At 39.3% G+C, this 23,650-nt stretch overlaps 1 protein-coding gene and 1 long non-coding RNA gene across 3 annotated transcripts; one reads left to right on the top strand and one right to left on the bottom strand.

Moving 5' to 3' along the window:
• Positions 1–694: 694 nt before the first annotated feature.
• On the bottom strand, positions 695–12,044 carry LOC140326859 (uncharacterized). Its single transcript, XR_011919936.1, has 2 exons — positions 11,982–12,044; positions 695–912 (listed from the first exon to the last, which is right to left on the bottom strand). It is a non-coding gene; the product is annotated as an uncharacterized lncRNA (long non-coding RNA).
• Positions 12,045–12,285: 241 nt separating this feature from the next.
• Positions 12,286–21,680, top strand: NOCT (nocturnin). Of its 2 annotated transcripts, none has more exons than XM_072405838.1 (3): positions 12,286–12,703; positions 18,499–18,768; positions 19,609–21,680. In XM_072405838.1, exons 1-3 carry the CDS (start codon positions 12,421–12,423, stop codon positions 20,442–20,444), a joined length of 1,389 nt encoding a protein of 462 aa, XP_072261939.1. In that variant the 5' UTR covers positions 12,286–12,420; the 3' UTR covers positions 20,445–21,680. The 2 variants fall into 2 exon arrangements, with proteins under 2 accessions (XP_072261939.1, XP_072261940.1); XM_072405839.1 differs by lacking the exon at positions 12,286–12,703 and adding an exon at positions 16,216–17,406.
• The last annotated feature ends 1,970 nt before the right edge of the window (positions 21,681–23,650 follow it).

Below are 23,650 nucleotides of genomic sequence, written 5' to 3' on the forward strand. Positions count from 1 at the left end.
TTTCAAGTGCATTTGTGAAGCAGCGCTTCAATCTCTATTTCTATATCTAGATCAGTGTTCCAACTAGGATTGCTGCAGAGGTTGCTAGAGATTCCTTGAATGTGTGTGCCTCTCAGGTTAGGTTAGCTGACACCAAAAATCTTGTTGGTTAACTGTAAGGGTGGCATTCTTCCCACTGGTCAGCAATATAAGAGGCATTCTTCCTACTGACCCCCACACTGATGTGCTGTGAGCTGTGGATATAAGAATTATAGCAGGGGTTCTCTGAGACCTGAAAGTGTTTTTTTTTTAAGAGTTCTGTCATGTTAAAACAGTGGAGAAAGGCTGGTCTAATATAGTAAAGGTGACCAGTCTTGTATAAAGATTAATAGCCATTGTTCATAGTAGGAAATTATTCCAGGACTGTAAACATGTATTTATATAAAAACATGCGCAAATACATATATGAGCAAAGTATACTTGTTCCTTGATTATAGAATTTGTAATAGTGTAATTTATTTACTCGTCATTGTCTATAGTTCCTTAGTTATGTTTCAATGTAGTGTCTTACAATACTTTGGTGTAAACAATTGTTTTAGTAAGGCTTTGAAAGCAGGGAATAACATTACGCCTGCGCCAGATTCTTAGCTGCGTGGCATCATTCTTAGGAAAGACAATAATGTAAGCTTTGTGAATAAACGTGTACCACCAGAGAAACAACTACACATTTATATTTTTTGTTTTAGATCACTTTAAAACTGGAAAAAAAGTAATTTCCTTTAAACATCAATCCAATTCTTCTCATAGTCCACTGGTGGCAGCATCTTTGAACAATCTACTTTGCCAGATCAGAGTGTTAGAGTGGTGTCAACATGTCGCTTTCCAGTTGTGTGACATCGCTGGGGAAGAGAGGGGTACTTTCATCAGTCATGCCTAAAAATTGAAAGGATTAGTTTAGATGCATAGGTTATGTGTTTTTTCAACCATAGATACAGAAGGCATTGCATTGTAAGGCAGTGAGAAGTAGAACAGTGTACTGGTATTTCTTGCCTAACTGCTATGATAACTGTAAACGTTCTAAATAACCCTATAATTAAAAAAAAGAGTCACAAGTTGTGGTAATGATGCTCACAGCTACAATAAATTGTTAGGTGAATAAGTATAATGCCATGAGAGCTGTACAGCTTGTCATAAAAAGATAAACTAACATATCACAAATGTCTTCACACAAATAAATGTCCTATTATTTCCTATAAACAACATATCATTTTCCACTTGAAGCTGCCATACTGAATGCATTTAGACTTGCAATAGTTATTTTGATAGAAGATGCTCATAGAACCTAAGCGGAATTTCCATTTCAATGATATGTATTTTCCTCTGTAATCTGAATACCCAATATAGGCTGCTTCAAGTCATGAGCAGAAAAATGAATATTTAAAGGACAGCCATGCATTTATGTTAACTCTTCTAATTTACCCCTATTGAACTAACCTGCCCTAGCAGCTCCCACCCCAGCTCATTACAACTGCAACAAAGGCACAAGCTGTGCATGCAGATCACACACTACAATAGCCGTTCTCAAACAGTTTCCTAAAACACTAGAGTCCTTCCAAAAGTTGATAGGATCAACGGAACAGTTTATGAAGTACAGTTTATACTCTAACTGCAATAAAATTAGAACTGAAAACACTTGGAAATTCTCTCTATCTTTTGCATGTTTCTACCACGGCAAAGCTGATCTTTTTATAAAGCAATAAATCTGACATTCACTGAAATAGTCCCTGGTGGTGACTCAATTACTGTCATTGAAATACATGGAACTGGAAGGAGGGACATGGTGTTGTATTGCGAAAAGTAGGGAAAATGAGTGTTTCAAGACAAAGGTCAGCTATACTCAAACAGAAAGGTATGTCACCCTGGTGGGTTGGAATGTTTTAATGGATATTTACAGAATATAGGAAACATATACGTCTACTAAATACTTGTTCTGTCACCTTTTCTACACCATATATTCCTGAATGCTAACATGTGCAGTCTATGTGCTATAATAATGGAAGGCAAAAGTTTTATGACCCGGAACAGTGACAGATTACTTCAAATTTCCTAAAAAAAAAAAGGATGATTTTAGATCTGTAATATAGGGGATTTTCCAATTCATATTAACTTAACTAGTACTTCAAATACATCAAAGACACATATAGAAGAGGTGCTTAGACAAGATGCTTCAGCACCTAAGGTCTGCAAGTTCACAAATGTAATACAGAACACGGGATTTATACTGACAATGCATGTTCAATTTCAGGAACTTGTGCCTAAAACCCCAAGGACCTTCTGATTCTATGTGTAATACTATCATAACTATGACAAAACGTTTTACGTGTAGGTAATATATTCTGCTGATGGATATGCTGTGTTATTGTAGAAACTTTAAAAATCCACCAAAACCGAGAAACTATAAACTGTGTTTTCCAAATATTAAGGTTCAGATACATTTTTATAAGAAGAATAGCCTTCTGCTAAACAGAATTCACTGAAGTTTACTGAAGCAAATATTTAAAGCATACATCTTTCGGTTCCCATTCTCCTTAATAAATTAGCATGATATAGAGAGTTGTCCAGAATGTAAAACATTTTCATACAATGTTTTTTAAATGTGTATAAACTTCAGCTAAAGGCAGTAAATATATTGAGGGTGCAGGATCACTTGCTCAGTTGTTCATGAGTTGGTGATTGCAATCAATTCTACCTATTACAATCACCCATCTGCAAACACAGGTTAATTCATCCTTTGTAGTCAGCCAAAAATAAATAGTCCTGACCTTCTCCTGTGCAAATTGAAGATAGTGTTGGATGGAAGGAAAAGAAGTCAACTAAGCAAAACATCCATCATTGTTTTCAGTTGAATGTAAATACAGCCTAATTGATTGCAATCAAGTAGAAACATCAAAGCTACAGGAAAGCACTGAGGCACCATAAACCAAAGCAAATTCTTCAATGCAAACACACTAGTCGCAAACGCAAAAGAATTCAGGCAACAAATCTGGTTTGAAGCCACCTCAGCATTGTCTATATATGCAGGGAAATTGAGGTTACTGATATCAGATTTTTATGATATTATGTATATGTGTACTATATGTAGAATATATATTTTTTACAAGTCTTTATTATGCCAACTAGTGTTCCTAGTGATGGAAAGAAACAATCACTATTTGACTGTTTTAAGTAATTTATGGACAGCAGGCTTACATTTAAACCTTAGATAGCAACAGGTCTGGGGTTTACTAGTTAATTTGATCTATATTCTGTTTAGCACAAATTAGATAACAATTCAACCTAATTGTTCAACTCAAATAAATGTACCCATACGAGCCAGATAGGGGAAGGACCTCCTGCAAATTAATATAGTTTTAAAAATTGGGGAGTGCTTGAAATGAAAAAAACAGGCTCCTACAAAAATGGAAAATTTTCTAGAAACCTAAATGGTTTATAACCAAATCCCTACAGTACTGAAGAGAAAAGCAACCAAAAATCAGACCCTCCAGGAACCACATACAAGCTTTTAGACCTTTTTTTAAACCTCAAGCTGTCATACCAAAATAGATGAAAGTTTTGTATTTACTTTTTTAGTATGCTAGGGCAGACATGTCAAATATATTAAACAAACATAATAAAACTCAATTAGGGGAGTGGAATAAATCTTTAACAGGGCCGTATCATATTTATTGAGGGCCACACCTATTTTATCAAATAAAAAAAATTAAAGCACTTAGGTCATTCATTTCATAATATCAAACACAACATATTTGTACCACAGAAAGTGGCTATAAAATCACTTGTTAAAGTAGTGAGCAGTGGCAGAGTAGCTTTTGGAGAAGAGCTGGGTCCTCATTCAGGTAAAATGCGTGAACTACTGAATGCCTAAAAAAGGATAAGTGGGTTTCCTGTGCCCTACAAAATCGCAAGCTTGCATGCCAAAGCAAGTGGAAGACCAGGTTAACCTAAACTGACGGACCCCCAACTTACCTTCACTGCACATCGGAGCCCAGTCAGCTCTTTTTTTTTGTTTAGCACTTGGTGCACACTATACTTGCCTGGGGCTGGAAATCTTCAGTATAGGGTCCATTGAAAGGTAGGCTCTCTGAACAGAATTTCATTACTAGGGATGTAAATACAGGAACAGGTTTTGCTAAGCAAAGGTAATAGGGAAAGGTAAAGGTGGTGGTAATATACAGTGTTTCCCCGATGATAAGGCATCCCCATCAAATAAGCCACCCCCCGATTTTTGCTCAAACAATTAAAATAAAGCACCCCCGCAAATAAGACATCCTCCGATACCTGATACTGTGTGCCTCTGTGTGACTCCTTGATGCTGGCTGCAGTGCAGAGTGAAACTGAAAGTAACTTCAAAGGACAAGCAAGCTGCTGATCCCTGCCCTAACAGAGTCTGTTACCGGGCGAGTCAGTGATCAGAAGGGGACAATGAATGGCACAGAGTGATCAGAAGGGGACAATCATTGGCACATGAGTGATTTTCAACAATAAATGTGTACTGTAGTCTTCTTCATGGAAAAATAAGACATCCCCCTGAAAATAAGACCTAGGGGATATTTTGGCATTTCAAAAAATATAAGACAGTGCCTTATCATAGGGGAAACAGGGTAGTAAGTATATAGGTCTAGTTTACTGGGGAGAGCTGGGGAAGTTCAGTTACACCTGGACTTGTCCTTTATAGTGAAAGTAGAGGAAAACTGAAATAAAAATGTACTCAGTTCGTAAAGCTATGTAGAGACAAAAGTCTTTGAAACAATCAATGATGACAATCAATTCAAATTAAACACCAAGATAACAACTAGGAGGGCTAAACAGACTCCTTAACACAGGAAGTATGCAGAGGACAAATAATGGCTTTGAATTTCTGACAAGATCAGCAGGATTTTTGCAATTATAAAACATATTACATTATTTCAGGTATATTTACCATACCATATTCCTCCATGCAAATTTACTGCCTGTTTTCATTTCAAAAAGTATTGGGAAAATAAAACTTACATTGCTATTTTTCCCCAAGGCACTACTGATGTATAATTTGCCTTCCTGCAGAATTCTGCAAAAGCCACATCACCAGATACTGAAGAAAATCAGCTGAAAATCATATGCATGTAACCCTGAAACCTAGTGAAATTTAGAAGGAGCTCTGGCATTGTGCATTGTGAGAGATGTGCTTGAAGTGTCATTGTGGCTGGCGTCAGGAGAAGCTAACTCCTAATGACAAGTATAAATGCAGAACTAAACTTAACTAGTAAAAATTGCAAGCAGGCAGTTTTTTAAGATAATAAAATTGAGGATGGTGCAAGTTTGGCTTTGAATTTCTGAATTATATGCAATAGGCAGAGAAACCTGTTTCATAAACATTGCATTCCTGTATATCCTTTGTTCTTACACACGTCAAAGGTAAAAGCTACCTGACAATAACAGAATATCTTAACAGTATATATTGTCTTCTGTTTCTGCTGGTCATATTCATTGCACATCTTGTAACAGGTCATATAACGACCAGAACATAGAGCTGTTTAAAGGTAAGGTTTTTGAAGGTAACACAACTGAACTTTGTTCATATAGTAAAGTATTAGTGATTTAAAACAAGGTAATAACAAAGTGTGTTTGGATGTACTTTCTACTTTTTTATCTTTGTCCCTGACAATTAATAACTCTTTTGCTGCAAAAGGTAACAACCATAATGTTTTCTGATTAGAAGGTGTATCAACATGTAAATTTTTTTGTTTTTTTATATTTAGATTTATGTAAAGCAATTAAAAATAGTGAAGTATACAAAGTATACATTTTGGAGGTATGTTAATCAATAATCACTTACTAAATGTCAAATTAGTTCTTTCAAATATTTTCTTCCTCCTCAATGTAGCCAGTCTTTTTACTTACATTTTCTATTATAGTATATAGTTTATATTATTAGACATATTTTCTTTTGGCTACTGCCTGTTCATCTTTTCTTGCCTAGGTGAGGGTGCTTGAAAGGTGAATCCTGCAGCCTCCTGGCTTGCCCCCATAAGTCAGGGTCAACAAGTTTCACAACAGCAAGGCCTTCAATATCTCACCCCTGTAGAGATGTCAAAATGTCTGGGCCCCAGATCTTGCTTGTGAAAGATATGGTGACATGTCATCAGGAGGTTGGCTGCAGAAGGATAGAAACAGATGGCCAGCTCCCCATTATGGCAGCTATACATATAGCAGCATGGGACTTGATATAAAACAGCAAAATGGGGAAATGGATGAGAACATTTATATTTTATAATATATTATATATATATATATATATATATATATATATATACATATATTGCTTTTATTCTTGATTGGGCATACTATCAACACTGTAATGTAATGTAAGTACAATTTTCTTTACTATTATAGCGCCTTTTAAAACCTACAAAAGTTGCTGTATGGACATATGCATATATAATCCCTTGAATTTCTTGAACATATATATTCTTTATGCTTGTCTTGTAAACACCTATACTTACACTAGCTATCATCTTAGGGTCTCTATTATCCCCTGAAGAAGCCCACACATGGGCGAAACGCGTCGGTATGAGACCCAACTTCTCTGTCCCTTTGATTCCTGATACACATTTTTAAAAATTTTGTTAAAGGATACAGTGTATTTACCTCTGTTACTCCCATTTTTATAGTTTTTATAATTCTTGTATATTTAATAAAAGTGATTTTTTTAATGTCATACAATACCTAAAAGTTTACCTGTGCCACAAGTAGCCTACTGTTCTGTCCTTACATTTTCGGCTAACAATAATGATTAATGCTAAAGTATACAAGAAGGTGAAAACCAGATACGGTATATACCCATATGGTCCCCTGTCCAATAATCAGTTTTCCATCCAGTTCAAAGCAGCCATATGTATCTATGAAGAAGGCTTCTCTCTTAACTACCAAGTATTATTCACATTAGAGACAGAGCTCAGATGCTAAAATATTCAGATGTGACTGGACCTTGAAAGGGGTCATTAAGACCTCCCTGACCTGAGATTTACTCATTAAAAAAAACACAGATTGGAAAATCTACCTGACGCCAGCCTACTTCCTAGGAACCTCAGGATGTCTGCCTTGGGCTCTTAGAGGTTTATGGGTGTTTCCAAAGTGACCATAAACGGACTAGTGGAATTCACCTTCTGTAGAGAGCGTTCCACACATGGGCCCTATTTATTAAAGCTCTCCAAGGCCTTGGAGAGGATACACTGGATGCTGGATCACCAGCCTTGGAGAGCTTTAATAAATCAGCTCCATGGTGGGACAACTAGAAGAGAAAACAATTGCCAATAGACCTCAGGATAGCCTGATATAAATGGAAACATTAGGGTTAGTAAAACACATCTATCTGTTACCTTGTATCCAACAAAACTCTGTTCAGCAGCCTGAACCTCCTATATTCATAGATGCTAGAGATATCCGTCTTATTTTTTTTAAAGAAATGTATGGAATTCTGTCAGAAAATATTTCAGGCTTGGGTATTCTGTGCAAAAAATATAACCACCTATTTAATAGCTACTTTCCCTAATTCCTTATATTACGTAAGAATAAATCCTGAAATCTGGCAATATTGGACATAATAGGTCTGATCAATTAAAGACTGGAAAAGGATTTCTTAAAAATCATGTGCTATTACTTAGCAAATTTTTAACCCTGGATTAGATCCATTCCAGGTTGGTGGATCACCCAGGTTCCTCCACAATAGTTTATCTTCTCTATATGTATATCTTCTCTGGAGCTATCATAAATCAGGTTCAAAGTGAGCAGATAAGGATGCAATCCTGAATCGTATGCCACAGGGCAGGTCTTTGAGTTATTAAGGACCATGATTGTTGGATATTATAGCTTAGTGAACTTGAGGTTCACCAAGGACCAGGTTGTGTCTGGTTTAAATTAGGCCTTATTAGTTTTTGCTATGAACACAAAGTTCCTTCATGGAAATGTCAAGTGAACTACTAGAAAGATCTCTGAAGTAAAGTGGATTTGTTTGTTGCTATTTACATGTTGTTTTAGTCAATGTCACTGTGCTGGCAGTATGTACCACTACTTGCAATATGAGATGAGACATCCAAGACATTAGTGTGAATTAGTTTGGTGCTGCCAAATAAACATGTCAGAGTACTCAAGAGAAAAAATAAAACAGAACAGAGCTGTCTCTGTGCCTGCATATATAATATAGATTTTCCCAGAAGTGTAGAAGGTGGATTAAGGACAAAATACTTTTTGCAGTGGTTTCTTTGGATGTCCTCTGTCAATGAACATCTGTGGTATATCCTTGGTAGAGGAGATAAGGAGGATGAAAATCTAATTACTTGTATGTATATAAATGCTGTTGAAATTTGATTGATATAAGGGTATATATATTATTCAGGGCTTGTATGCTTGTTTTTTGTATAGGTGGGGCAGGATCTCCTTCACCTTGGCAGCTAACACTTCTTAGCTCTGGGTCATCAGAAGGCATATGAATGCACCTCTACTGTACATGATGAGGTTGGAGACCCAGTGAATGAAAAATCAGGTATACTTACCTTATATGTTTCTCCCTAGTAGCCAACACATTTCTTCGTTCTGGGTCTTGGGAAGGCCTATGAATGGTCATGCAGTGTACATGATGAGGTTGGAGATCCATTGACTGACAAAGCACAAAATAAAAGTGGCTACATGGGACCATTTGTGCAGCTGAGAGGAAGTTTGCAGAAGAGAGTAATAGTAAAAGTATAGCTGCTCTTTCTGTTCACCATAGAAAGATAAATAATCATTAAACATTAAAGTGCTGGATGAACAATACATCAAGGGTCAACATTTATATATAACATATCTAATAGAGTTTAGCTTCAAAGAACACTCCAGGGTATATCAAATATTCTGCCCCATTTGCTTCAAACTAGTGTCTACAAAAGCCTCAGAAAGGTTGATCTATGATTTATTTATTTAGAACTTCACTGCACTTTCAAATGTGGTATTAGAACTGCACAGAATTTTTTGTGTGGTTAACGTAAGGGTGCCAAATCTCAAAAATGAACACTATTCAGTGAAGAAGGCCAAACTAGTAACTTCACAAGTCTGCACAAGTAAATTCCTAAAATGCCAATGTGTAAAAGAATCCATATCTTTTCTAATTAACAAGATTTGCCTTCCAGCCATGTGGCTAAAGCTATGTACGCATGTTGTACATTTCCTATGGAGAAGAACGAAGCAGATTGCCTCTCATCTTAACGATTGGTGATCCATCTCCATCGAACTTGGGATTGGTGTCTCCACAGCAAGTGTTTGTTCAATTGTTGCTAAAAATGATCACAAAATGTTATTTCCAGTAACAGAAAATCTCCATCCACACGCAGCTTAAGTCTTAACTGGAAATTTCACTGCCTTAATTTTCAGCTTCTGCCTGTCTACTCCCATTTTCTATTGGTGAATAAACGCATTGACCTCCTAATTTTTCTGATGGACTGTAGGACATGTTAAAACAGATAAATGAGGAAAGCCTACGCAACTATACTGTGGTGAACCCAGAACTCTAACTGAAAGACAAATTTGTCAGCTTTTTATTAAAGCAGGTACAATACCCTATAAACATCCTTTGTAAAGAAATAGCAAAAAAGGTCACTAAGAGTCTCATGAGCAAGAAAAAAACGACAGACTTAAAGTGCCTGATTTACCAAAGCTCTCCAAGGCTGTAGAGGATAAACTTTAATCAGCAATGCTGGGTGATCCAGCAAACCTGAAATGGATCTGGTCCAGGATTGAAAACATTTGCTAAAAAATATCAAATGACTTTTAGGAAATCCATTTCAGGCTTGCTGGATCACCCAGCTTCACTGATGAATGTGTATACTCCCTAGCCTTGGAAAGCTTTAATAAAACAGCCCCATGGTTCTGATTGAAAAAAGAAAGCCCCATATCCTAGTAAAGTTATAGGGGTCATTTACAGGATCGCAGGACCTAAAGTGAAGAAAAAAATCAGGTACCTGTACTGTCAAGTGGTATGTTGAGCTTTCATAGCCAAATGCTTATTGATACTTTCTCTAAAATAATAATTAAAATCTATGCCTCTTTAAAAAGCTAATATGTAAGACATGATGGACACCCTGAGAAGTCATGATTATGTCTCATGGTTGCCAGGAACCCACCCATCCTGAGGATGAACATTATAGGGGTGATGTAGGGCTGTGTGGCCAAACATTAGATCTAAAATAATCCACGACTATAAATCAGACACCCTTTGCTTATAGTTCTGCATACCAGGGATGCAGGCCCTCGGACCGAGGGAGTAGAAAGTAGTGAAATCTCCATTCATGTGAGTGTTGTAAGTTCCAGTTCATCAACTGTTTCTAGTTTAAACCCACAAGGATTTGCTCAAGATATATTTCCTGTGTGTGCTTTCTGATGGGTAAGAGAAACCTGAGTGCCATAGATGTTGGCAATAGTAAATACAATGTAAATTTCAAAAAATTAGAATCTGTTTTTAATAGCTGTTTCTAAAGCTATTAATGAGATTTTCCTGTACAGTAACCAAGAGAGGAAGTTAGAAGAATGTTTTCAATGGCTGTACATACCATAATATTATTGTTAAAAAAGCATAAGATGAGCATTACTTTTAAGTTTACGTTGCAATCTCTGAGATGACTAGATTACTCCCTTCCTGTATAGCCATTGGAGCAGAATGTGGGGTAAAATTTTGCAATGGGAATACAATCAGAAATAAAATCCTAACAAAGGTAAAACATTCTCCAGCTCTACCCAGGATAAAAAATGTTTTGCCTTTTGTATACAGCCTTTCTCAACCAGGATTCTTTCGCAGGTAGCTCAGGGCTCCTTGAGCATTGGAAGATTGATGTATGGCCGGATTCTGGATATTTATGATTTAGTTCAAAATTTTGTCATTAAATTGTGTGCATTGCAGAAAACTCTGCATAGAACACAACACACTTGTAGGAACATGAACCTACTGCTGTACAAAGCCTTAGGTTCATACCTGCTTCAGGATCAAGCTATCCTGCACTGCTTCTTGTGGCACCTTGCCACTGGTTGCACGCATTCTTCCCAAAAAAACATTGTCTGTATATTGACTACAGTGAGGAGTACTTGTATTGCTCAATGCAGTCCCCATTCATTCTCTATAGAGCTGCAGCCAGGACAAGCTACATCCTAGATTGTAAGCTCTTCGGGACAGGGTCTTCTCCTCCTCCAGTGTCACTGTCTGTATTCGTCTGTCATTTGCAACCCCTATTTAATGTACAGCGCTGCGTAATATGTTGTTGCTATATAAATCCTGTTTATTATTATTAATAATATTAATAATGAAATATCTCTTGTGTCAAAGCCCTGCCTCTATCAGGATGGCTGCTTCCACATACATAATCTGGGTCCGATTTATTAAAGCCTCGGAGACTGGAGAGAGTGGAGACTATCATGAGATCACCCAGGGTCTTGTGGTAATTTAGTTTCTACAGTCTTAGAGAGCTTTATTAAATCAGGCCCAATGTATTTATGTGAAGGCAGCCATCCCGAATAAGTCATGTCAGATCCTTCAGCAAAAAGAACAGTGAGCAGCACAGAGATAACGTCGCCCAGCACAGGGATAAAGTCACCCATTCTCAACCCAAATCTAAGGCTGATGGAGGCTGCAGTGCCTCAGGTCTCACACTGTAGATATAGGGCTATGAGGCTGTATGTACAGCAATGCCGTAGCTCACTGACACAACAGGATTGCTCTTTATAGGAGAGGCTCGAGACACTTGTTATACTTCTCATATTACTGTTTAATACATTTAACACTTGTATATGTCCGGGTAACATAGAAAACCTCACTTTTTCAGTCCTGTTCCACTTTTAAAGCTCTCGGTCAATATTTGTCTTTGAAGGCTGGGATAAATATAACCCTGCAGAGCACAGCACGGTATTAGCAGTGTATTCTGCTTGTATAACCTTTTACCTACTTCCCATCATTGAGCTCCGATCGCCCCCGGTCCAGGGAAACCCTGCTCCCGGCTGTACCACGTCATGTGGGGGGAGCATTATTTAAGTAAAAGAAATACTATTCAACCTCGCCACATGTTTCGTCATCATTTAGAATTATATCCCGTTTTATATGTGTTTACACAAAAAGGGTAATTCTGTGTTATCGGTTAGTGTACATAAAGCAAACCTATCTACTAAAAAAGTAGCAGATTCCCCCTTCTGGCCTGATGGAGTGTTCCTGGGGATGACGCAGCGGGCCCTGTGACGCAGTCGGGTGAATGTGGGCGGGGCTGAGTGGCGGAGAAGCCGGTATTAAAGTAGAAGGGAGCCATAGCGGCTCTCAGGCGTTGTGTACCGGGGTGCGGAGACACGAAGCTGTGCTCAGCTTTATTGGCCTTTAGGTGGAGTAGTGCGGGGATGTATCAGAGTGCGGCAGGGAGGCTGTGCTCGGCGCTGAAAGACGTGCCCGCACTGTGCGCCTCCTCTCTGCGGCAGCAGCCACACCACTCCCCGGTGAGGAGCAGACCGCTCTCACCGCCAGTACTGGGCTCCCTCACCAGCTTCGGCTGCTGCCACAGTCTGGCCGGCTGGTTTGGGGACGGACCGGCTAAAGCGGTGTCTAACACGAACACTACGACGACAGCAGCAGTACCGGCGGGCGCAGCAACTGGGGGCCCCTCCAGAGCGGTGCCGAGAGCAGGTGAGTCTTTGGGGGGGTCACGTGATCGGGTGATGAATAGTGCCTGGTCACGTGGACAGGTGGTTGCCCGCCGTGTGCGGGTCTTGTGGCGGCTGGCAGGTCCCGTGATAGAGCCCCGCATACATCGGTGGTGTATGGCCGGTATAGCAGGGAAAGGATTGACCGATCAATGTCCTACAGATATAAAATGTTCCATGGCGGCCCCTAGAACGTGGTGTTCAGATGAATAGCTGCTGAATGTTCCAGGCTGTGTGTATTAAGCGGCCGATGAGTCCTTCCATTGTATTATGTAACCGCAGTATATGTGGGGGAGGGGAGCATGCAGGGACATTAGCAGGTACTGCAGTGTGATGTCAGCAACGGTCGCGATCAGTGTGTGATGTCAGCAACGGTCGCGATCAGTGTGTGATCTATTATAATGTGTGATGTGACTGATCAGTACATCCTGTGCTGCATGATAATTGTACCCTCATCTCCGCCATGATGAAGTAGCTCTGTATTAGTACAAGTATTGCCGGGGTCAGGGCCATCACTGGCCTTGTTTTACAAACACTATTAGGATAGAATGTGATAGAATGACATATAAAGCTACTTGTACACAACATTTGAACTGTCATGCTCGTCTTGGGAAGAAGGGTGATGTATATATGCTATACAGCGGACCCCCCAATTGTCTCATCAATCCATTATCCCCCCTCCTATTGTGAGTTACTCCCCCACCTCCTAGATTGTAAGCTCTTCAGGGCAGAGTCCCCTCCTCCTGTGTCACTGTATCTGTCATTTGCATCCCCTTTTTAATGTACAGCGCTGGCTAATATGTTGGTGCTATATAAATCCTTTTCATTAATAATAATTCTGTTAGATTGATGAACTGCTGCTGTGCTTTTCCATGGACTGGTACAGACCTGCCTTGGGATTAAACAATCCTGTTCTACGCTTGGTGGCTGGCACCTTGTTGGGCCCTTTCAGTCCTTCTCAGCAAATTTCTGGTTCTTAAAGATCCAGAGTCTACAGATGTGGTAGCAGTGAGATGTACCGCTTGCTGCCACCCTCATTACTTCTGTATGGGGCTGCTGTGTGTAGAAGTTGCTTGTATGGTGTTTCCTGGCATGGGGAACTGGTAATCAGAACCTCATAGCCCAATGAGGCGGGCACAGTGGGGTGCTTTTTGCTCATCCACTCCATAGACCAGAATGGTGCTGTCTGTACAGCGCTTGTTCATTTGGTGCCCACATCAGCAAGCTTTGGTCTAAAGAATAATGCTGGTTATTAGGATTACCATATTTCTTCTTACTAGCAGCAGGCATTTAGTCATCAGTAGCAATGTCTCCGGATGGAAGAGCATTTATTGTATTATAAACCTGTTTTGGCACAGTGATTCATCTGATTACGCACACACAGATTTAGTAATACGTTGAGAAACCTTCCAGCGTTCCTTATTGCACCCAAAGGATGTCTTAGCAGACTCTTTGTCTAATACACACAAGTTGTACTATTTGTTCAGGCGGAGGTGGCGATTATATATTAGACGCGCTTCTCTCTGATTTTCTTACACGGACATGATCCGCTCACTGATGGGGTCATTTTATTTGTGGTTTATTATATGTATGCATACTGAAATCATTTAGAAATCTAGGCGTTCTTTATGTACAATCCCCACAATGAAAAGATGCACACAGTTGCTCTTTTCTTTTTTTAGAGTTGGATCAAACTTGTAATTCAGTTCAAATTCAGGACTTGGTTGATTAATGTTCCGAATCCAAAATATCCCACGTGGTTTTTGTATTTCTTTTAACATTTGGCATATAAACCACCTGGATTTGTCCAGGCTTGATGTAATGATCACAATACAGTCAGAGATGGAATTCTGCACATACTACCCTTGTCATGAAGCCAAGGACAGGCAGACTGGCATAGGGTGCTCAGGTCCAGGTATAACTCTCCTGTACTGACACTAGTTGGAATGTAAACCGTTCACCTGGACAGAACATGTCACATGTTTTCCTTTTGGCTAATTCCAATAATAGTTTGCATTGACAGCTCAGAAGATTCCAAGGAGCTGTGATTGCTGACTGTCTGTTGTAGTGTCTCATTACTGACACTAAGGAGGTTTGATAGGAAAATTTCAGAAGTCCTTATGTCATGGGTTGTCTTGCTTTATCACTTTATTTTAGTTGTGATTTCTTCCATATTCCCCTCCTATATGTTCTAGTTGCAGCTAACTCTCATGTGAGGCCCATTGAGCCTAAATGTATTTACCACCTTAACGCATACAAAGAAAATATTGAATCAGTTTTGACTGATAGTCTGTTACGGTTTTTCAGTTTCCTTCCTGTCCTTGTCAAACTATCTTGGTGCCCTGTTTAGGTTGAAATTGATATATTCAATTTGCAAGCTGCCAAAATAAATTTGGCAGAAAGACTAAAATGTTTGTTAAAAACAAAAAAAATTTTTTTCCTTCAACTAGCTTAACTTACCTGTTACTGTTTGTCTTTTCTTTTCCTTGAAACTCCCAACTAATATCTGTGGCTGCAATGTAAAAATGATAATGTTGGCACTCTATTAGCCCATTACCTATTTAGGAATGAGGTCCTTGTAGTGTACGTTGTTTGCCACTAGATGTCGCTGTGTCCCATTCTATAGATGGCGTGTTCATGTGACCATGAAGTTTAAATTTCATGATGTCCTGCTAGGAACACGCAGCGCCCTGTAAGCTGGTAACATTGACAGCTCTCCTCAGGTGTGTATGTCAGATTTGGCTTTACTCTGCATGGTTTTCAGTGACATTTGCAGTGTAGGTGTCCATTAGCTGCAGGGGGTGGGTTTAGTCAAGTGTCGCTTATTTCTTCCTTCATGGCTGTTTTTCAGGTCAATGCCACTGAAGAGGGGAAGATTGTATCCTGGGGATCAGCCATACCACGCTGCTGGCTGGCAAAGCAGTGATAAAGCAGTATTTATTGTTGGCATGCCAGCCAAGGTCATAGAGGTTAAGCAGCATAGGTTTTAAGGAGGGGCCTGGGCTCTGCTAAATTAAACAAATATAATCTTGTGTAACCGTCTCTGCTGGCTGTAACCGGGCACAGCGATATTTTTAGACGCCTCTTCCTGTGTAATGCTTTTGGCCAGAACCAAACATTGCTGTTTGTGCTTTTGTGGCACACTGTTTAAAACACAACTTGGGGCCACTTACAGATGCAGCTTTACACTGCAATGTTTAGTGAGGTAAAAAGTTTAGATTATTGCTATTCAGGGTGTTTTGCATGCAAAACTTTAGGGGTGGGGCAATGTAGAGGAGTATTTTTTTAAATACATTTTGTATTTTTTGGTTTGTAAAATTTTCATTGATGGAATAGTTTTGATGTTTGGACACGGAGCACAAGACACTATTAGAGTAATGGAGGGGTTGGCTTATGTAAAGAATGGTGGGACAGAGATTACCCAGGAGCCTCACCAGAGACCTCGATGACCCCCCCCCCCCCCCCCATTCTTCAATATTTAAATAAAAAAAAACTGTCTTTATGCAGTGACATTTGTTTTCCTTTCCCTGTATGTTACTGTGAATGCAAACCTCTGTGTGCTAATGCAATGCTTTACATTTTTTTGTACTGCTAAACACTGAGGCAGTATTGGTGTTTAAAAACCCTCAGGGAGGGAAAAAGACTTATAGTGCTCCCAACCTCATCACTTACCAAGACCCTTTCCTCGTCAGGCCTGTTGCCTGACGTTCCATTCTCAACACTTGCCCTACTCTGGTCAGCAACTAGAAGAAAGCCTAGATGGATAGGAATGAGGTCACATGACTACTCTATGTACAGAGAGCACCATAGCAAAACCTGTGAGCACAGAATGCATTGCACAGGGAGGTTTGTATGTGGGTGGTCATGTTACAGAATGTCATTTGAGAAGTTCCAGTGTGTAAGCAGTTGTGTATTGCCAAATGTTTATTATTGCATCAGATTCCCTCCTCCCATTGATTAATTTTACAAGGTCAAGGTACAGGGTTTTTGTCCTAGCTTCGCTACTAGGATGTCTGTAAGCTCAGTAGTAAAGCCAGGGTGACAGCTATATGGCCAAAAGTATTCTATCCTATATATACCTCAACACTGTGATTCTGTGGACCGGTCGAGTGACTAGTTATAACCTCAGCTTTTTATTGCTCCTTTTGACTCTGTAGAGAATGCACCCAATGTTTTGTTGGGCACAGTCACCAGGATATAAAGTGAGGGAAATCTGTGGATACGTCTGTCACTTCCTGCTGTATCTCAGGAAATGGAAGTGGTGGACAAAATCACAAAAACCTTCAAGATCCTGATTCACTTCAGGTTCTAAACACGACTCCTGAGGTCTACATAATATCATAGAAATAGTTTGCTGGGAAAGTTGCACAAGTCTCTAGGTCTGCTCTCTCCGAACACATAGAAAGCCAGCAAGCTGTATGTAGAACATCAGACAGACGGATGCCCTTGTCGGTCACTTGTGTGGCTTATGGTCTGACGTGTTTAACTTATCCACTGATGGGGTTTAGACAGACTTAGTGGCAAGGTGATATAAACCCTTCCACACTGACTGGAGGATAGAGGACAGTGGTTTGGTTTGTGAATTGTGTCCATTTGGTGTGACAGACTATTCAGGCAGAATGGATGTACAGATTGCTATTCCAATCTCCACAAGGATTACTGGATACCATGTTGTATCTGCTCAAGGTAGGGCATATGAATCTTCAGTGCTCCACATTCGTGAAGGTACATGTGCATCCTAAAGTATATATGGTTACTCTACCTGACTTTAGTGTCTTAAACTGAATTTTATTTCTAGTGTAGATTTTTTAAAAATTGGAATTTTTTGTATCCAGAAAATTTAGTAGCAATTTTGATTGCAGAAATACAAATTAAAACTCTTCAGGAAGAGAGGACTTCCCTCCAGCTTACTATGTTGCTGCCCTTTAGCAGTTACTTTTAGACAGAAAATATCTTATCCTGGGACTCTTTCATGTCTTCTCCTCTGGTTGTGACAAGTCGACTTGTGTTCAGCATCTTCTTTCTACATCAATATGTTTGTACTGTGTCCTATATGTCCCTGGCTATGTACATACATCACACAGAACTGTCTAACTGCAGGCACCTCATACTGAAAAGTACCCATCAGCTCCTCTACTGCCTTTGTGTCCTCGGAGAAAACCACACTGAATAAAGTGGTCTAATGAGGCAGATCTTAAGCCCATATCCAAGCACTATCTATTTACTGGAATTTCAGAAATATTTATATAGATAAAAACAAATACTGTAGATCTAGAATTCTGACATTCAGTTAACCTAAAGTATTTTGTTTGCTCCAAAGTGAGGTGCATTAAACTTGACCATTCTCACCATTTGGAAAGAAACGCCTTGATTTCTCTACTAAAAGCTCAACATTTTATATTTTTATAAGAAAAAAAAATATTTTACTGTGCATGTGTGAAAACGGAGTAATTCTTGCCATAAAATCCACTTTGTTGTCTGTGCTACTTATAGCAGGATATTTTGTGCTAATATTTGCTGTTCTCTAATGCTCAAGGTCCCAGTATTGGTGTTTGTCTGTGTATAGGGTAAGCAGCTAATATGGTGTAAATAAAATTTCTCATTTTTGAATTCTCACATTGATCCAAGTACAGTTTTGATTGTCTCTTTATTCATGGCTCAGTCAGATTGTCTATTAAAACCTATATCCTTTTGTATATTTTTCTTAGTGCCGTTATGTTTTTAATCCCCACTGTTTCACTGGGGTCAGCTTTAACAATTGACTTCTTCTTTTTCCAGTCTGTTCCATGGGAAACAGTACTAGTCGCCTGTACAGTGCTCTTGCCAAGACTCTCAGCAGCACTGCAGCCATCCCTCAGCCTCAGGACTACCTGGAACAGTCGGAGCATGACCAACTGGAACCACTGGATCCCAACGATCTTCTGGAGGAATGCCAAGCTGCCCTTAAGGAAAGACCTCCTCGGCTCAATAGAGAATTTGTCTACCACAGAGAAGATTGCAACAGCCCCCACCCTTTCAGGGTGATGCAGTGGAATATCCTTGCTCAAGGTATGTCATGTAAAAATGATCACATATGTAAAAACAGTGTGCCATTCTCACCATGTCTGTGAAATAATATAAAGGACGGGTGTATGTGGGCTATGGGAAACTAATCAAACTTGCTGCTGTCTGCTGAGCACAGCCTTAATGGTACACAGAGTCCTCTTACGGTCTCATGTGGATTCATTGGGCTGGACAAGCAAGGTGTACACTTCTTCGTGGCACAATGGAATAAAAATCCTATTCAAAAACGTTCAAGTGCTTTCACAAGAAAAGCCAGGGGCAAGCATGCATCTCTGGAATAATGCTCTCCATGTTCAGTGGAAGCTAAAATTGGAAAGTTTGGGAGGTCCATGACGGTCTACTGTGAACTCCAGACAGACATTAAGAATATTGTATTCAATCCATTTACCAAAGATAATTTTTTTTAGGCAAGCAAGAGTATCAAAGTGTTGGTTTTGACCTCATAAAATTGATCAGGATTCTGATGCTTTGTATACTACTGTCACAAGTCAACAACATTGGAACGTACCTGGTGATCAGGTGGTGAGAAATGTTTATTGTATTACAGTAGTTGGTGAAAGTTGCTGTTTGACTTCATTCTGAAAATGCTACTTGCCTGTTATTGTCTGTTTTCAATCACGAACCCAAAATAAGCATGCAATGATTCTCAGAACAAGTTTTACCATTCGAGGGGTATTCCCCTCTGTGTTGTACTTGTCACCAAGATTTTAGATTTATATTTTTCTCACAGTTGCTCCTAATAGCAGTAATAGAACTGCTTTGCTTAGTGAAGATGAGTTGATGAGATGCATTGCTAACCTGCCGGTGTTGCTTCTTTCTTGGCAGCCCTTGGAGAAGGCAAAGATAACTTTATCAAGTGTCCAATGGAAGCACTGAAGTGGGAGGAAAGAAAGTACCTGATCTTGGAGGAGATCCTTATTTATCGCCCTGACGTCTTGTGCCTGCAGGAAGTGGACCACTATTTTGATACTTTCCAGCCAATACTCAGTAGATTAGGTTACCAATGCACTTTTCTAGCAAAGCCATGGTCCCCCTGCCTTGATGTCGAGCGCAACAATGGGCCTGATGGCTGTGCCTTGTTCTTTTTACAAGACAGATTTCAGCTGATCAGCAGTGCCAAATTCAGGTTGTCTGCTCGGTCACTGAAAACAAACCAAGTGGCTATTGCAGAAATCTTGCAGTGTAAACAGACTGGCAGACCGGTGTGCATTGCTGTTACCCACCTGAAGGCCCGCACTGGGTGGGAGAGATTCAGGCTTGCACAGGGCTCTGATCTCTTGCGGAATCTGGAATCGCTCACACAAGGGGCCAAAACTCCCCTAGTTGTATGTGGGGACTTCAATGCAGATCCAACAGAGGAAGTATATAAACGGTTTGCTTCCTCAAGCCTGAATCTGAACAGTGCCTACAAGGTGCTCAGTGAAGATGGTGAGACCGAACCTCCCTACACAACCTGGAAAATCCGACCCACGGGAGAGTCCTGCGATACCTTAGATTATATTTGGTATTCCAAGCATGCTCTGAAAGTTAATGCTGCCTTGAGTCTGCTTACAGAAGAGCAGATTGGGCCAAACAGGCTGCCATCTTTCACCTACCCATCAGATCACCTTTCCCTGATCTGTGACTTCAGTTTCAACATGGACCCAGAGAGGTTGTTATAGATGATGGACTCTGAACTGTAGTTGGTGAAAAGTGATGCAAGTTCTTACACTGTATGTGCATGGGACATTTCCTGATGAACCTTCACATTATTTTCAAAGTTTATTGCAGAATTGGTGGTGTTTTTGCGAAGACGTTTGGTGGGATTTGTATGGTATCTGTTCAAAGGGAACTATAGCATTTTTAGTACGTGACCCCAGGTTCCCTGAAGGCAATTAGTCATTCACTTTTTGACAAGCTTCCTGATTTATTTTAAAAAAAATCTTCTCGAGAACTATGTGAATATCTGTATATTGGGTAAAAAATTCTTGCAAAACCACTAAAATTACAGTATGAACCAAGTAGTAAAGTAATAGAAAGGGGTTCTAGTTTGGTCACTGTGAGGCAGTACTGAGCAGATGTCACAGCATGCATAATATCACGTCACCTCTATGAGCCCTATAAACAAATTACTCCTAATTATTAATGGCTTTAAAATATAAAGAATTTATGATAAGGTATTTTATTATGCTGATAAAACTATGTGGTTTGCATACGTGTGCGTTATGCAAGGTAAACTTATCCATGTAGGTTACATATAATTCTTTTTTATGTCCCCTGTATGTGTATGTATATATAATTTTTTTTTTCACTGGGTTGTAGCATTTTCTAAACCAAATGCCTTTTTTGTAAAGAAGTGCACATCCATTCAGTTTACTGTATCGGGTTGTTAGTCATTTAAATGTCACGATCTCAAAGTATTTATTTTTCTACATAAAAACTATTAACTAGTAATATTTATTTAATTTTAAGAGTTTCTAGGATTAGCCAACACTTCTTTGTAACCATAAAATATTTTGAAGTGCAATAGAAGATTTGCCAGTTGCAATGTTGTACCCTGACCTCAAGTCGGTGTATTCTTAAGCTATACATACAAGAAGCTGAATGTTCACATCCTGAGGGTTCCTTATTTAGAAGGAACTGCCTGAATCACATTAATCCTCAATGCAGATGTGTTTTCATGTCAGTAATCAACACTGATTTTACCTTTAATCCTAACCGTATTTTGTTTAGTTTTATAGAATTTCAGGACACCTAAATGTTCTCTATTTCAATGGAATGTGAAATTCCAGATTACAGTCTATTTCTTTTGAGAGGTAATGACAATATTGTTAATTGTATTAGAAGGGATTTGATAAGACCAAAGTACTCTATTGTTTGTTACTGTGCAAATAAAAAATCCACTTACAAAAAAAAAAGTTTTTTTTTTTTTTGTCATTCCACATGATGTATGTTTTATGTACTTGGATATATTTTATTGGCTTCACCAGTTTTACTTCAGTAAGCTCTCTATGCTGAAAGCCTAATCAAAGCTTTACAAAGAAAGCTTCAAAGTCAAACTTTTCAAAATGCAGCCAATCTGTAAAGTCTTGTCTTGAAGCGTACATATACCATCCATTGCAGAGAAAGTTTGAGCGGCACTCCAAATACAAAGCACCATGTAATTGAGTATTCAAAGTAGTTACTGGGCCCTGGAGGTGAGGTTCTTGCTGTGGTCAGTAACTAAATTGCTACCTAGGAGCAGGATTACGGGATGCAATGTATGAGGAAGCAGTCACTTTGAAGAAGGGTGTGCTCTATTTTCTCTGAGAAATACTGAGCTCCAACCAATTGAAAAATAGGGCTGCTGCTGATGAATGTTCACTTGTTTGTTCTAACACTGGAAAACAGAATGCCTAACAACTGGCAACATTGATTGTGAGCTTCATCCACAGCAAATTATAATTTCATACCATAAACCACAACATCAAGGCGTTTTGTGAATAGCATAAAATAACAGAAATGTTTCACTGGTGGGACAGTGTATCAAAGACCTGTTTGGATATGGTGACTGTAAACGTACACATCCTTGGCCAATACAATAAACATTAAAGGAGGGAAGCATTGCTCCCTGTAGCAAGTTCTTTAACTTGATTTTAAAAGTCTACATGAGATGAGAGGATGGAAGAGGTCTGAGGAAATCTGCCTACACCTCAGGATCCTCAGTCTGAGATTGAAGACACTTGTTCTTGGAGAAATGAAATGCCCCGCAATTTTCCAATTAGGGAATAGATCAACACTGTCATGGAAGCCAAGGGGAAAGGAGAATAATATTATTCTGATAAATGGTCAGGTAATACTGGTGATTTTTTCACCATTAGTATTCAATGATTGTACAGCTGTCTAGTTCCATCTTGTTTCTTTGGAAGGCATTTATATTCCTTAAAAGATTAACATTCCTGACTCCTATTCACACGCAGGTTAGCAGTGGTTGTGACTTTACAGCAATAAATGACAAAAAAAGACGGCACACCCTAGTAAAGTTTCTATATGTCAGTCTATCCTAGATGTGACACTGAGCCTCCATGATTAGAAATGAGAAATTAGATGTACAGAAACAGTGCATTGGAGCAACCTAGACACTTAAATGGGCTGCACAATTAACAAACCTGGTTGCCCTTGTGACACACTATAAAAACTCCATATTAGATCAGAGCTTTTTACAGTAAATTGATACAATCTTTTACCTGAGGGTCAGGAAACCAGATAAAACTGAGCTGTGATGGTTTCATATTTACATATTGTTGCAGGTCACTGAAGAAGGCTCCAGATATTGCGAAGGGGTCCAGTGCAGCAGAAGGTAATCTCAGGTTCCAGGTAAAGCAACCATTGCCACCAAAAGCTTTTTAGCCATCTGCAGAGGGGACATTTTTTGTACTGACCATTATTTAAGCAACATCCTTCTTTTCATCCTTCTTGGAGGTGGCCATTGCTGACCTCTAACTCTAAAACTTACTAGTTGCCTAGCTGCAATACTGATCCACTTCAAAACTTTCTTTTTACTAGAGCAAGTACATAGAACATGAGTTTTGATTGTGGGGAAAGCAGCATATTTTTTGTTTTTATATGGGTATAATGATCAAAGTTAATCACCCTGTGCACCACCTTTGTCTTTAGAAGAACAGCAGCTGATTAGCAGAGCCTTGGAAACCTATATTAAATAAACAATGGAGACGTCTATTACTTATAGTTTTCATGGATTGCTGTTCCAATTTAAAGGCAGCTGATACAGACTGCAGGAAATGTGTGACTGAGCTTCTGGCTGTAACTGACCAATAATGAAGACAGTGACAGGTCAGAAAAATAATGTAACTAACAAGAGGGTGCAAGAAAGGAGGGAGTGCAATAT

The sequence above is a fragment of the Pyxicephalus adspersus genome, chromosome 3, assembly GCF_032062135.1.
Source record: "Pyxicephalus adspersus chromosome 3, UCB_Pads_2.0, whole genome shotgun sequence".
Lineage (NCBI taxonomy): Eukaryota > Metazoa > Chordata > Amphibia > Anura > Pyxicephalidae > Pyxicephalus > Pyxicephalus adspersus.

What these genes read in the sequence shown, in the direction of transcription:
- NOCT (XM_072405838.1), top strand. Translation starts at nt 12,421, where the DNA reads ATGTATCAGAGTGCGGCAGGGAGGCTGTGCTCGGCGCTGAAAGACGTG. An exon ending in CAGAGCGGTGCCGAGAGCAG is followed by an intron (nt 12,704 to 18,498) that starts GTGAGTCTTTGG and finishes TTCTTTTTCCAG; the next exon opens with TCTGTTCCATGGGAAACAGT. An exon ending in GTGGAATATCCTTGCTCAAG is followed by an intron (nt 18,769 to 19,608) that starts GTATGTCATGTA and finishes CTTTCTTGGCAG; the next exon opens with CCCTTGGAGAAGGCAAAGAT.